At 46.4% G+C, this 15572-nt stretch overlaps 1 protein-coding gene across 1 annotated transcript in view; it reads left to right on the top strand.

The window, feature by feature from the left end:
* The window catches only part of LOC144148255 (cytochrome P450 2G1-like), a 50891-nt gene extending 35520 nt beyond the window's left edge, over positions 1–15371 (top strand). Inside the window, exons 7-10 of the mRNA XM_077679818.1 lie at positions 394–509; positions 2488–2746; positions 8863–9053; positions 15125–15371. Of these exons, the coding sequence (XP_077535944.1) occupies positions 394–509; positions 2488–2746; positions 8863–9053; positions 15125–15315 (757 nt within the window). The 3' untranslated portion in view covers positions 15316–15371. The remainder of the gene's footprint in view (positions 1–393; positions 510–2487; positions 2747–8862; positions 9054–15124) is intronic.
* Positions 15372–15572: the final 201 nt, after the last annotated feature.

Raw genomic sequence — 15572 nt, 5'->3', positions numbered from 1 at the left:
CCGGAATAATTGCAGATTAATGGGAGAGGTTATAACATTTCTACCATGCCTTTATTTCTTTGCTGCCTGATGGCTTCATTTACTCCTTTTTCTGTCTGCAAACATGCCACGAAGGGACCATAAGCGTTGTTTAAGTTATAAAACCTTTTACATTTTGTGGTTTACTCATTCCTACAAACCTTTAGCGCTGAAAGCTACTTCTTCAGCTAATCAAAGCGTGCTTGTTTCTTCAAATGCCTTTTTTTCGTTTTGTAACAAAATCGAACCACATTTCCTTTCTCGCTCTTCAATGTGCTCCTGATCGATTGATTTCATGCACGAACCTTAAACTGACTTAAGTTCTTGTGTTATCAATAGCAAAAAACGTGTCTTTGTTAAACAATTGCGTCAAAGGCAATTAATACAGAACTACAAGGGAAGACTGGAAGAAAACAAGGACCAAAGCTTTGTGGGCGGATACTTGAAAAAAATTGAAGAGGCCAGAAAAGACCCCAGCCCTAAGTTCCAATGTGAGTGGTACGCTTCTTACAGGCATCCTACTGTAAAACATATGAAGTTTTAAACTACTCCACCTCAAGATTTACCGAACAAAAAAATTTGTGACTGCAAAATGTAGGTACGGCTCTCCATGGTAAAGGGACACTAAAGGCTGAGACAATTGCGCTTATTTGAAGTCCTAGATGGTTGAGTAATTTTTAAACTAAAATATTATGTGTTTCTAGCTCTCTAGACGTTTGTTCGACGGCCAACGATGCCTTGATTGCTGAGAAATGAGACTCTCTGCCATTTTCTTTCATTTTATTATGACATTTCAAAGCACTTCACAAAGCGCCCAGAGCGAGACCAGTCCGACTGTACTGCATCGTCGCCATCTTTCTGAAAGCTTGTTCTCATTGTCTTTCCCTTTCGTCGTAGCGAATAAGAAATGGTATTTTTAACGCCGTTTGAGTGTGACGGCACACAGAAAAATCGGCCACGAAGCCCCGCTCTTCAGTGGCAAGACGTGGTGACGTCAGCAAAGCTTTCCCAAAAATTGCCGTGCGGTGCTAGCACCCAGTAACAGGAGTTGAAAGTGCACCGTTGATCAAAAAAGTTAAAAGCCGTCTCGTTTCAAGTCAATTGCGTTAATAATGTCTTATTTTTCCGTCAAATGTTGTATATATATGCAGCTAGTCAGTAGGTACAGTAGGCACACGCGTGCATCCGCATGCATGCATCTTGTGACTGCGTTGTACGCATTGCGTATGTCAGTTTCGATTTCATTGAAATCGAAAATGACGTACCGTTTGCCGCCTCGGCTCATCCTATTTGAATGTTTTCTAGCTGAGGTTCATTCCTTGAAACACCGCATAACCAGTAAGTGACCTCATACATTCATTAGATATTTACATAGCCCTGCTGCATCAATGTTTGTTAAGTTGGTGGAGGCGACCTCCACCCCTCCCTTTCACGGTGCATTCGCGATTTTTCATGTCATACATGGTACTGCGGGAAAATGTAAGGGATGACGATACCTGTATCGCCCTTTTGGCACTTTCTGCGTTAATAAGAAACTAGACTCGTACTCTTCGCGACACGATATTCTACGGATATATACCGAATAACTTTAATTGTCCCTTCATGATTTTGCTTTCAACCTTCATAACTAAATCATAACAAGTGCTTAGGCGTCCTCATATTCCTGGTACTGCGAAAGTACTATTACCTTACGTCTGACGGTTTCAAGGGCAAATCGTGAAGCGTGTTTCTTGAAGCCTCCCGTATTTCCTGATTTGTAAGACGCTCGTGCAAATGTTGGTGCTCAGCAGACCGAGGAAGGGGGCTATGCGCCGTCCCGTAGTTAGGCTAGCGTGACTTGAGTTCTAGCATCAACCACCGGTGGCCGCAGTTCAACGTACAATGTGCTTGGCATGGAACTATATAAAAATTACCAAATCGAAAACTATTTTTTCTGTGTTAACAGCACACTTGTCGGCCCGGCAGCGTAGTATTTGTTTTGGAATGCCAGGCTGTCCGGACTGCCTTCTGTGTAGTTGTCCAGAGACTAATAACAATTTCCTTAGTGTTTTCCCCGATTATAGTAGCGAACGAAAGGATCTTGAGCCAGCGTTACTACGCTTGGACACTCACCCTCTGTCCGAATGAAAGATTTTGCACCCGTGGTCAACACTCGTGGTCAGAGCGTTGCTTATGTAACTTGCCGAATCCTCTCTGGATACTCGGCACTAGGTTGCGAAATTCCAGACAGCTGAACAAATTCTTACGTTTTGTTTCTACTACTTTATATGTACGATAATTATGTGATGTGAATTGAACTGTGGTAGTCTGTTTCGGTGCCCAGTTCCCCCCTACCCTTGCCCCATTGGGAAGTAACAGGCCTAAGATGAGTCTCTCGGGCCGAACTTTTCTCCCTTCAGTAATCTTCTACTCTCTCTCTTGGAATGACCGGCTGAGGGCCATAACCTAACGTCTGTCAAATTTCTCCAGACCGCTACTTGATAGGAAACATGGCCTCGTTCATCGCTGCTGGCACGACTTCTGTAAGCACCTCCATGGAATGCCTCTTCGTCCTCTTGGCTATGCACGAGGACGGGATCCAAGCCATAGTGCGCAGAGAGATAGACGAGGCGGTCGGGAGGCAGCGGTTACCGACATGGGATGACCGAAAGCGCACGCCTTTCACGATGGCGTGCGTGTGGGAGCTGGAACGCTGGAAGAGACGCTTTCCCACTGGAGCAGCAAGAGAGTGAGCATGGAATTTGTTCTGAATATTTCTAGTCGCTAGTACTGTGCGCCTGAACTTGTGTGCCCGGGTGCAGCCACGGACAAATGAAATGCGAACACTAAAACATAAACCATAAACGTAAAATTTAAAAATGCTCTTTGCGGAGTTTTAAAAGGGCACGCAATTAGAATGCTAGGGGCGAAGCACCTTAAAGCCTCGGGCTGTCGGCATCTCCTGTCGTCGCCTCGTGTAGTCGCGGTACTAAAACACTGGGACACTCGTTTTCCAACGTTTCGCGCTAGAACGCTTCATCTCCGTGGTCAAAAACGCGTACTCTAAAAGGACGCACGGGGACACGATTCGTCCGCTGCGCTGCTCTCTGAGTTTATTATTGCGGTTGTTAAAGGATTGCGCTGCTAGACAGGAAACGACTTGTCGCCTGTTATGCTGCCCGCGGGCTCTCCGGGGCCAGCGGGCCCACCGCCTGGGTCGCTTCTCGGCCTGCCTACCGGGACTGCTCCTGGCGCACTAGGTTTACCGGTCATAACCTCTGCCTCAGCCGGGTACCCTGCGCAGCCTCCTGCAGGTTTGAAGCAGCCTGTTCTACCTCACGTCATGTCGACGGAAATTGCTCCTGGCGCGCTGCCTGTAGGAGTCGGGATGCAGACACAGCCGGTGGTTGTGCATATTGGCTCTCCCCGTGAAGATTCGATGGCGGACTCAGAGTCGGTCGGTTCTGCTTCTTCTCCCCATTATCAGAGTCGGTCGGTTCTGCTAGCTGCCTGTCTCGTGTACGACGTGGAGCAAGCCTTCAGTTGTGTCACTTTCTTGGACCCTGGCCAACAACAATGACTCATCTTTGGGGACAAAAATTCTTTTGCGTTTTTTGCGAGATTCCGGACGAGACAAAACTTTGTAATTCTTCCATTGTGCGCATGGCTACATCTGTACACGTTTGCGTCGTCATGTGTGCTTTGACTCCTTTTCGTTGTTAGGCGCTCTGCGCTTTCGCTGTATTTTTTTACTTAACTTTATTTAGAGTTTTTTTTCCTTTCATTTCATTGCGTGCCATTTTTTATTTAACTTTTGTTTTCTCTCTAATTGCTGCCTTCCCGATCTCTCACACTCACTTCACTGCATTGTAATCACCTCCATCTGGCGGAGCAAGCACTGCCGCTAGCAGAGCGGACCTCTCCAGAACACATAAAGAATTCTCTCTCTCTCTCTCTCTCTCTCTCTCTCTCTCTCTCTCTCTCTCTCTCTCTCTCTCTCTCTCTCTCTCTCTCTCTCTCTCTCTCTTCCGATACCTCGTGCTACCACGCTTCGTGTTTCAAAGACACGAAATTTTTACAGAAAAGCTGTACAGCTCAACCTCCCAACGGTTTCATCTCCGTAGGCAAAAATGCTAAGGAGCCAAGAATACACTTATACCTGCATGCTGCGCCCTTCCCCATGTTTCACGATAGTGAAGATGGCCCGGTTTTTAAATACTGCCTGGCATTCGCCTTCGAATCACGCAAAAAATAAGCTTCCGTGTCTGAGTAATATCTTCGTTCAGCTGTGTAAGTTAGTGGTTTAGACAGGAGGATTACAATGCATGGACACATTCTTAATGACATAGCTTCTGAAAATGCGTTTTTGGAAAGCTACATTTCCCAACTTTGTCACTGCAGTGTTTTAGGTCACACGTCAATTTAGTTCACCTGCATTGAAGAAATCACGCTGTTTGTGTGTTCCGGTTCATATTTTCGTGATCGCGTTTCCTTTGTCCATGACAGTACGTGTGACCATCTATATGTAAGCTAGCGGCCAGGCATTCATTTCTTTGCTTCCACGGTACTAGCTCACCCACCAAGCCGCATTGAGCTTGCTGTGTAGTTATTCCGGACGTTGCCTATTCTCTTTCCTTTTTTAAAAAAATCTTCCTCGTATCTAGATGCTACATCATGGTTTCGATGCTGCATAATGTCAGCTAAAATACCATAACAAGTTCTGCTTTAAAGGAGCCATGAAGACAGAATACAAGTTCGTTTTATTCGAAAGATTTCGCGTTTTATAGTGCCCCAACGCTTGTCCAGCAGCAAATGATGCCGTATTCACTGAGAAATTCATCAATTTAGGTAAAAACTTTTATTCTCCCGCCAAATTGCAGGTTTACGGAATGTCAGCAATGACGTCAGAAGTGCGTGTATTCAAGCGAACTTCCACTGCGTCATTCGGGCTTGCGGCCTTGCTGTCCGTCAGCCGTCCCAGATGGCGCTGCTATAGTCATCCACGAACCGTTGTCGGCCGTTGCTTTGTTTTTGAGCGTATTTGCACCTGGCTTGTTTATGTTACTGTAAAAAGTGATTGCCTCATGAAACCTGGGGTATCCTCGACAAACAGGGTCACGTAAGCCAACGCTGCTTACGCCAATCGGCCAGTGTCCTGTAAAGCAACTTCAAAGCGGCGGAATGCTGTGCAGCTAAAACAAGCACTGTAGTGCACCCAGTACCAACAGCAGTGCGCATCGTTACTTCTTTGCTTATGTGCGTTTTCGTAACTTTCATTGTTTACCGCATCATCCTTACTGCTGTAAAATGAACATTCATTGCACTTAAGCGCTAATAGTTCGTTCGGAAAGCTTATAAGCTGTGCTTAATTTGCGTTTGCTTTTTCCGTCCTCAGCCAATCGCACAGGTGAGCTCATGTGACATCATAGGTTCTGTTGCGGAAAATGAGCTAGTGGGTCGCATGACCATTCCGTTTTTTCCTAGTTATGTAGCTAATTTGAGCGAAGTGTGCGTTGACGGTGGTGTCAGTATGATTCTATCGATGCAATATTTCGAATGAACCGAACTTGTGTTTTGTCCTCATGGCTCCTTTAACTTGGAACGTGCGCCCACTTGAATAAAACAGTGCATTTTTCACATGACGTGAAAGACGAAGGAGCAGGATCATCAGGCTAGGGCATGCGGGCACACTTGCAAAGGCTTGAAAATGTTTGTTTTGTACGTAGTCCCTTGATTTTGCTTCCGACAAATATTTGCAGCTAACCTTATATTGCGCAGGTGACACCATGATCTGGATCTGCCGCGGAGGGTTTGTGTACATGGTGAATCAGAGAAACTTGTTTTCCTTTGCTGTTCACGGTGTGAGTTGCAGAAGCTGGATCAGTGTGCCACGGATAGAAAGGTGGTGACTGCTACAACACTCAATACTCGCGGCTGGTTTAGACAGGGAGGTTTCGATTACCTTCTCTTTGCTATTAGTTGGGTCATATTGTTAGCCCAAAAAATTGATTGATTGATGTAGGGTTCTAACGCGCCGACGCAACGCAGGCGATGAGGCGCGCCGTAGTGGAGGGCTCAGGATTAATTTTGACCACCTGGGGATCTTTAACGTGCGCCGAAATCTCGTACACACGGGCGTTTTTGCTGTTCGCCTCCATAAGAAAAGCGGCCGCCGCGGCCGGGAATCGAACCCGCGACCTCGTGCTCACCAGCGCAAAACCTTAACCACTGAGCCATCGCGGCGGGTTGGCCCAAATAATAGCTCGAGCGCGTGCGCGTGTGAGTGCGCATGTGAGTGTGTGTGTCTGTGTTTGCGCGTGTGTGAGAGACAGAGAGAGAGAGAGAGAGAGAGAGAGCGAAACGCTAGCAACCTGGAACGAAAAAGACTGCGAAGCTAGGACTTGGAGCTGTCTTCTGCGAACATGCCCTCCCCGACAAAACACAGGAAACGAACTAGGAATGAGAAAACCTCAAGACAACTTAAGCACTTGTTAAAAGTTGGGAATGCGACCGCATTAATTAATGTTCATTTAAATGGCGCAGCACTCCTCCGATGGAGTATGTTAATGTTGAAGCCACTTGGGAATTAGTGAATCGGTTGTGAGCATCTGGCTATAGCCGCCATGGACTGTCACTAGTCAACCTGGCTGATTGGGCATATGGATAATTGCGATTGGTTGTGTTGACGTCTGAGCTAAACTGGGATTGGTGAACCAACCGAGCTCCCGAAGACAGGCGTCGTTGTCATTGACCATTCACCTTGGTTAGAATGTTGACGTCACAGCCAAATTGGAACTGCTGAAAAGGCATGAAGCTTTTGACGGCAGCTCTCTTCATTCGTCATTCCACCCCTGACTGGCTACGTTATTGTTACACCTTTCCTCAGCCTTAACACGTGGTTATTTATTTATTTATTTATTTATTTTTATTTAAGGAATACTGCGGACGGTTTTTCACCATCCTAGCAGGAGAGGGTTACAGAAGGTTCTTAACACAGAGGTCAAAACTAGAAGAAGTCGGAGCGTGCACGCAGTCGGAAGGCAGTGAATTCCAGTCTTCAATGGTTCGTACAAAAAAAGAGTACTTGAACGTGTTATTTTTAGGAGCATATGGTCTAACAGTTTTTGAATACCTTAACGTTGAGTCTAATGACGAGCCAACCAACGCCAAAACTGATGGTAATTAAGTTAAGGCGCGCGTGAACCGGTTGTCGATGTTCTCTAAGTCAAAGGCCACAGCTAAACCCCTACGTCTACGTTTTAGTCCGTTTGAACCCAGGTAACAAAGTTATGCCACAAATACGTACTGGGCTCGCATTCTAGAAGCCCTGAGTTGGAATCACACCCATGTCCAAAAATTTCCGTTATTTTCTTTTCAACTCAATTATACTGTACTTCTGTTCTTTTTGCGCCGTTAGCCATTTGGGTGCCTTTTCACTGCTAGACGCCGGATAAAAGCTTTTCCGATCAAGAAGCCACTTATTGCTTTCTTCCTATAAAAGCGATGCCACAAAATCAAGGTGCAGAAATGGTGCCAGAAACCCTGGTGTGGTTGGTAATGACTTAGTTGGCATCCACGTAACGATTATCGCCATGTACATAATTGCTGTCGGCCATGCATCGTAGCATTATATTCAACTTTATTTTCAAATATACTATTGTAAGCAGTACTGGGGTACCCTAAAAGGCACTTTTGCAAAATTCCCATGGAGTTATTTCACCCTCACAATCCATCGGAACGAGCATTTTTACTTTGCAAGATGGAACAAAGTTAGAAAAAAACGACAAAAAACTAACAGCACTGGAATTTTTTTTCTAAAGCGCCAAAAAACTTTCTCGCTTTGTTCCACCATTCAAACCTTCCCAACTCGCGCACCTTTCTTTGTTACTTCAATATATTCCTAATCTCCCTGGAGTGCGTTGGGGTTTGCGAGGCGAATTGCTGGCAAGAGTGGGTGCGAGGAGTCAGGAGAATTCGTCGCCACCCCGAAATGTTTTCGAATACCCGCCACGGCAGCGAAGTGGCAGAAGCCTGTTTTCTTCTCTCACCGTTCTGCACTAACGGTCCCGAAACCCAGAAGCTGGTAATGCAAAAAGGGAGCCCGGATTCGCTCCACGAATGACTTTTTTTCGCGGAAGGCCCGTTTCCTAGGACTCATTTTCCAGGACAGGAGAACTCGGCGAGAGAAGAAAACAGGCTAAGGCGTTGTCTGGAACTCAATGAAGCGAGTTCAATCCCCGCTGCAGTAGCCGTTTTTCTGACGAAGGCAAAAAAGAAGATTGCCCGGGAGGCGAGATTTCAGCGCCCGGTAAAGGTCCCCAGGGGATCCAAATTTGTATTTGTATTTACATTTATAGTTCCATTTTGGCAGTACAGAGCAGAAATGACGGTGAGGAAAAGCAAAAGGAGGTATACCCTCTTGACCCTGCTTGAGCAGCAACAGAAGCAGCTGTAGTGCACAAACAACATACAATATACAGATAGTCTTCAGGCATATGAAGCAATAAGAGAAAAACACATTTCACTTCAATACCCGTAGGATAACGCAATATATAGCAATCACTTCATAACAAACATTGGTGACAGCACACATCAGCTCAGGTAACATAAACAAATACAAGTAATCAGGAATTTATCAGTGGTAGTCCACTATACAGAACGCATAAAAGCCCATGATGTGTAGGTTCCACTCACAATCCCACAAAATTTGAAATCTTTTGCAACACACCTCTGCTGAGTGTGTTATCGCGTCCGTAGCAGGTGACGCTATCGCCCTTAGAATATATCTTTAGATTGCGAAACAATACAAGCGATTTTTGATGTACGGCCTGACCACTCTACATTTTTATCCCACCCCTTTCACAGAACCAGTGACGATGTTGTGGTGGACAACCTCTTTATTCCGAAGGGAACTATGGTTCTTCTGAACATGTTTGCTGTTCACAATGACCCCAAGTACTGGAAAGAACCGGAGCGGTTCGACCCGAACCGGTTTTTGAATGACGATGGTTCCTTTCGGAGTCCAAAGCCAGACAGCGCAATTCCTTTTTCATTTGGTAAGTTCAACGTACAGGAGTAAAATCTTCAGGAATAAATGCATTGCTTTGTAACAGCCCTTACCTCAGGGTAATTTTTAATTGAGCCTGGTTATTTATAAGCACGTCGAAACTACAAAACGCGTTTTTGCACAATATTCATTTTGTTTTGTGTTACCCCGGCAACGTCGTCTAGCGTAACTAAAAACAATTATGTTATTATCGGTATCAGTCAATGGTTCCATGAGTGAAGTGGTACGTTTAAAGTATGCATCTCTCACATGTGACCGTGCATGGCGCAATGCATTAACTCGTAAATAATGCTACATACAAACTATCTACTACATCTTCTGTATTCCGTCTCTATTCAATTATTCGAACCTAGAAAAGCGTGGAAAGAGTTATCTGCAATGAACATCTCTATTCGGTGCAAATGTATTGTGTCCCAGACACTTTTTTTTTTATTACGAGTGTTTGCCGCGCGGCATATGGAAGGCGTTTTAAAGATAGAGGTAGAGAAGAAAGTAGGAAGGAAAGAGAAAGAGAGGCGTTTTAAAAATGGGAGTAGAGCTTTCCTTCCTTTTTGTCCCAGACACTTGTACCAAAGGAATGTGCCTTGCCATCAGCTGCAAATGTAGTTAAGTTATCGGTAGCAATTAAAAGATATCTATTGTCGACGGGCGGAAAGATAGAATTCTAAAGCTCACAATTGCAAAGGGTGAACAAACCATCATTCACGCAGTTCTATGAGTACATTTGGCATTCTCAAAAGTAACTAAGCCCTAACCTTCCCGAGAAAAGCCTAACGTTTTAACAACCTAACACAATTAATTCGTACAATAATGCGCGTCCCTTCGACAAAATAAGTTTCATTGGCTGAAAACTTTATTGTGAAGAGTATGCCAGGAATGCATTCTCCCTGGACATGACATAAAATATTGCTACTAACATGTTCCTTTCCTCCTGAACATGCAACTGGTGCTTTTTCATCCCTTTCACAAATGTTGCCCCATCACTCTCACATACACCGTTATTACGCACCCTTTTCTCGTTTTCACGTTGATGCAGAAGTTTCCAGATGGCTGGAAATCGCAAGCTCTTCAAAATTTATACACACCAATAATGAGTATCATTGATAACAATTTTTAAGGCGATAGTATTTCTTCAGCCACGTACCAAAACATGTCTGTCCGTTTGATAGCATAGAGTTTCATACTAATATATACTAGAGGGAAATCTGGCGCCAGTGTCTAGGGAAGCCGCGCTTCAGCGAGCGTTTCGTCATGTACCCGGCAGGTACTTTCCACTTGTCCTTGGCATGGCTCATGAACAGGCTGAAACGTTGGCTATGGCTGCAAAAAAGCAACAATATTACCGTAGATGGTTCCTGAAATTTGTTTTGTTATTATAAAATTGAACCTCCAAAATGTCAGTAGTTTTTTAGAGGCTTAATGTACGATGAACAATAAAAAATGTTACTTTTTTTCTTTGATTTTGGCTTCGAGACAAAAAGGAAGCCGTATGGCTAGCTAAGCCAAGCAGGCGAGGAACGTCGCTAGCAGCAATGACGCTGTCCACGGCGGCCCGCGACTGCAGCGACAGATTTCCCTCACAAAATTTTGAAGGCGAGATAACTTCGGAGATAGATTGGTGGGAACACATATACATCATCTGCAAAATATAAGCGGTGAATACAGCCTAAAACATATTTAAAATCAATTTTGAAGTGTGCGAAACGCAACCGAGCGGCCAGCAGAGGACCACGCGCAAGTGTAAATAAACAACATCCAAACACGTCACGAGTTTGTGTTTGTCGCTTCCGCACTGCCGGCTCGCCGCTCCAATCGGAGGGCCGGAGGGCGGAGCTTCTGCTCTCGAGAACGAACGACCCGATCGTTGGCGGCGGAGGCGCCGTGATTTCGTCAGCTCATCGGGCAGCTGACCGCGACCAAAGTTCTACAGCGATTCCAGGCACTCTGTTTCTATTACTGTTTATTACCATTGGATGCGGAAACGCGCCGGAGGCACGAAAAGCCCACTGAGCAAGCCGCACGGTCGCTGTGCAGGCGGCGGCCACGGCCGCGAAGTGGCCCACGCCGGCGCAGGTAGCTCGAGTGATAGCTTGTTACCGCTGCACGAAATTGTCCCCAAGCCCCGACCATGGTGGCTTACATGAGAAAGGAGTTAATGATGCCATGGCGGGTTGCATTAAAAATTGTCATCTGCACCGCTTACGAGAGCGGCACTCGAATATCCGCCGCAGTGCTAAGCCGAACACATCTGTAGGCGGACCTGTAGGCAGACCGGCCGGCTGCTCCCAGCGCGCGTCTTGCCACCCACCGTCTCGAGCGTCGCGCGTCGTTCGTTAGCCGCGGTAGCATTTGCACTCGCAGCGCCTGCGTCACATCCACGGTCGCTTTTTAATTAGGCGCCTCACGAGATCAGTACGGGGGGGCATTCGCAGTAACTGCCGTCGATGCGGATTCGACAGTGCTACGGCGGCTCTGCTCTGTAACTGTGATATCCCTCCGACGGTCACGTGGTCAGCTTTGTTCACACAAAATCCACAAAATCCATCGTTTCGCGGCACTCGCTGAAACCGAAACTGCGACTGGCCGCATTGAAAATGCCTCTAATAAACAACCGTCGCACGCTGAAGCAAATGAGGTTTCTACAGGTTATAAGTAGGTCACTAGCTACTTATCGCAACAAAAAAAAAACAAGATGCAAAATTTTTGTGTCAGTGCCCCTTTAAGAACGGCACCGGAAGCTGCCGCTGTGCCTTATCACCATAGCCGGATGTTTCTCCGCGCGGCGCAAGTAGGGTGTTACTGGGAATATTTTGAACATGGCGTGAGCCGTTCCCGTGATTTTTTGGACTTAATGTGCTTATAGACGACTCCAGTGACGACAAACAAACTGCGTGAGACAAGGCAGACGATATCACGCATTCATAGCAAACCCCTTTCAAAACGCGCGCGCACTGACGTCACCGGTCCGACGCTTTGGCGGAGTGATACACTACATGAGGTGGTGCCGTTCTTGAGTTGTAACCGAGTATTGGCCTCGAGGACATACCGTGGCGCCACCTACGAGTGACGTCACTTGTAGGACGCCGAATCGTGTTGTCGTCTGCTACAGCAGATTTCCCGTGCGTATGCGGTCTCGCCCGCTCCTTGTGGATGTGATGCAAATTACCAAGAAGTTGTCTGTAAACCAAATAATTCGGGCAAGCAATCAGCGACTCGCTTGTTCCCGGCGACACCACCGGGTTTAGTTAGTTGCTACCATCGCGACCCACAGCTTTTACATACGCAGCCAGCTAACGCCAAGGACGATGCAACTGATGCCGAGAAAAGTACGCTGCAATTAAATTGATTATGAAATACTTGCGACGGGACATGTGTGTGCAAGCAAACACCTTGTAACAGCGACGGAAACGCGTCGCTCACTTATTATCTCACCGCGCGAACTGCTCGTATTGCCTGGTAAATGAATGACGCGAGAACGCTGATCAGATTGCTTCGCCGCACATGCTTAAAAGTATTGTTATGGTCTGCAGTTTGGCTTCATCAGTGCCTATTTCCCCTGAGATGTTTTTATAGTCATGCCCGGATTTGATTAACGATCACTGCCGTAGCCTGTACTCTGCACGGCTGATGTTTACTTTTCGCGACTTGTCCGCAATGTATGAACGGTATGAACGCGAGTTTTTAACGCCTTCGAGCGGGTTCGGACAAGGCTGTATTTAGTTTTCATTAGGTGTTCGGCGTGGCAATTTATCGTGTTTTGTATGTTTACAGTAAGCCGGCATTTCTCAAGCATCAATTTCGAAACTCACGACTGCTCACAGAAGGCGAGTCTGCGTACGAGGAGAAACACGTCGTTAATGATTTCGGGTAATGGGGATATTTAGAATAGGAGAACCGAGCGTTGGGGGTCCTCAAGAAGTTAGAGGAACCCAAACGCGACACGCGCGTGCGCGACGGGAGGGCCTTCGCCAACAGCTCGCAGCCGGCTTCGGATGCACGTAATCGGATGTTGGGAACTTTAGGCTTGGCGTCGCAGCAGATATTTCATCGCCGTTAGAGTTGCGAGTGACAGTCCCTAACAGAACGTTTCACCACGCTGGGAACTCTGTAAGCGCGGTGATTTCCGTTGAAGCGATCGACGATAAAGATACCTGCATGGCCTCGGCCGATTCTTGCGCGCAAGCATAGCCATCAATTCGGCCGCTCGCCGCACCGTGCGTGAACGGGCCGGCGCTGCCGGGACCGACCTCCGTGGCCGGTCGGCGTAAATCGCGGCAGATATTTGAGCATCGCTTTGAAAACCACAGCTGATGACACTACCTATCAGAATTTTTCATCACACTAACATCCACTTTCACCAATCTGGAACTTCTTTTCAACGACTTGTGTGATTTTAAAAAGCGGCGACAAGTTGTTGCTGCCGCGACCTGCGTCGGTTCGAGCCGCACCGTCGGCTGTGCGAGCAGGCACGCCGGGTGCGTGTGCTTCTGCGAGCAGTTAACGCTTCACGATTTCCTGCTTTATACATTTCTAACAAGGGAAATCTAGAAACTTCACTCGGCGATCGTCGTAGTCCACATTGTTGATCGGGGAAACAAACCACTGATTAATTATGCTTCGGTCGCATGCGTAATGCACCACCACGCTCATGGTGTTTGCGGATAATCTAGCACAGTTGATACGGTTATACAGTCACGATTAGGTCGAACTGCGCTTGACGCACTGAGAATTAACTTCAAACGAAGGAAATTAACACGAAAATACTTTTAGAACGCGCTTCCTAAGCGAAGTGTCACGCGCTGCAAGCCAACTATGCAGCAAGATAGGAACGGTGATCCTACAAGTGACGTCAAAACGATCGCAGCGCCGGCCTCTCCAGTGGTGAGCCTCGCGGCCAATAGTATATATTAGAAACTCTATGTTTGATAGTCTTCAGCTGCTGTATCTGCCGCGTGAGCCCTGTCCTCCTCTCAAGCCCTCACACCCTTTCCCTACCCTCAAGCTCCTCCCCCGATGAACCCCACGTAGGCTCATTCAATTCACTTCAATTTTCCCGCTTTCGCACCACTCACGCACCATGTGTCGGGACAGCGTGTGTCTCCCCTTTCGTTTTGTGTCCGGCTTGGAGCAGCTCGGGACGACATGCACCTTTTGCTTTAGTGTTAGTTTTAATCTTGCCCCTCTCCGACACTGTTTTTGATTTGCTATTGCTTGCTACCATGAAAAACAATTCAACGAGTATTCTTAAAAGAGCCATGAAGAGAAAATACAACTTCGTTTAATTTGAAAGAACTAGGATTCAGTATCTCACTGAGCTCCATTACAGCCACAAAAGATGTTTTTTAACGGAAAAAAAGCAAGAAGTATTTAAAAACTTTCAAATTTTGCGCCACAGTGACGCGTTATGAGCAAGAATGACGTCATACGGGCCAACAATAAAACATAATTTTCAGTGCGTTAACTGCACGTTAGCATTCAAGTGATGCGGTCAAATGGAACTAGAGGCCCCATTACAGACGTCCAGCCATGTGTCGTCGCGACAGGTCAGTTAGGCGGCCGCCAATCGCACAAACAAGGTTCCGTGACGTCATAGAAAAGTTGAGGGAAATCGGCTAGGGGGTCGCGACTGCTTCACACGTTTTCTTTAATATCTCCGTTATTTGTTCGAAGATTGCGATGATATTGGTATCATTGTTATCGGGACTAAGCAGTCTTTCTAATAAACCCAACTTGTATTTTGTCTTCATGGCTCCTTTAATTAAAAGAATGCTAGCTCTCTCAGTTATGTACTTATATTTCGCTCCAAATGCTCCTCAGGTTTCATTTGCGTTAAATAATGTATATTCTGTATATTAACTGAGTACATTAACATGTTGGTCCGCCAAAGTTGCCGGACCCCAATCTAAAGATTCACGCACGCAGGGGATGCTAGCAACTTCCACATGCAGAGACTACTCTAGGTTCCCAACTCGAACTAAAGCCTCGATAGTTTTTCTTGGCTTCACAGGCGAAATGAACCTTTACATTCCGCGTATTTCACGTCTCTATTTTGGATTGCAGGCAAGCGTTCGTGTCCAGGGGAAACATTCGCCCTGATGGAGATCTACCTCTTGCTCACTTTCCTGATGCAAAAATTTCGTGTCACTTTGGATAATCCACCCCAGAGTGACCGCGACGACAAAGACCTCAAGTTTTACAAATTCGACAACTTGAAGCTGCGGTTTCAGCCACGTCTGTCTGGGCAGTTTTGATATTTGCTGTCTGCGCAGCTGCACTGATCCTCCACATTGGTTCAGTCCCGTGTGAAATAAAGGCTCCAGAACGCAGCAACTGACCTTTTTTTTTTTCCTGCCTTTGATTTCGCACCCTTTGTCAAAACATTTGTGTAGCGCATCCAGTATGTGAATAGTAGCGTTTTGTGCAAAAGTAAAGTGACTAATTTTATAAGCCTCTCTTGAGTAAAAATGAGGCTCATGTGCACAGTGACCCTTACAGTGCAGCCCTCACC

Source organism: Haemaphysalis longicornis, unplaced genomic scaffold, assembly GCF_048455015.1.
Source record: "Haemaphysalis longicornis isolate Haplotype H1 unplaced genomic scaffold, Haemaphysalis longicornis Haplotype H1 scaffold_8, whole genome shotgun sequence".
In the NCBI taxonomy this organism is placed as follows: Eukaryota; Metazoa; Arthropoda; class Arachnida; order Ixodida; family Ixodidae; genus Haemaphysalis; species Haemaphysalis longicornis.
The sequence above is the reverse complement of the archived record's forward strand: the minus strand, read 5'-3'. Positions and strand labels throughout refer to the sequence as shown.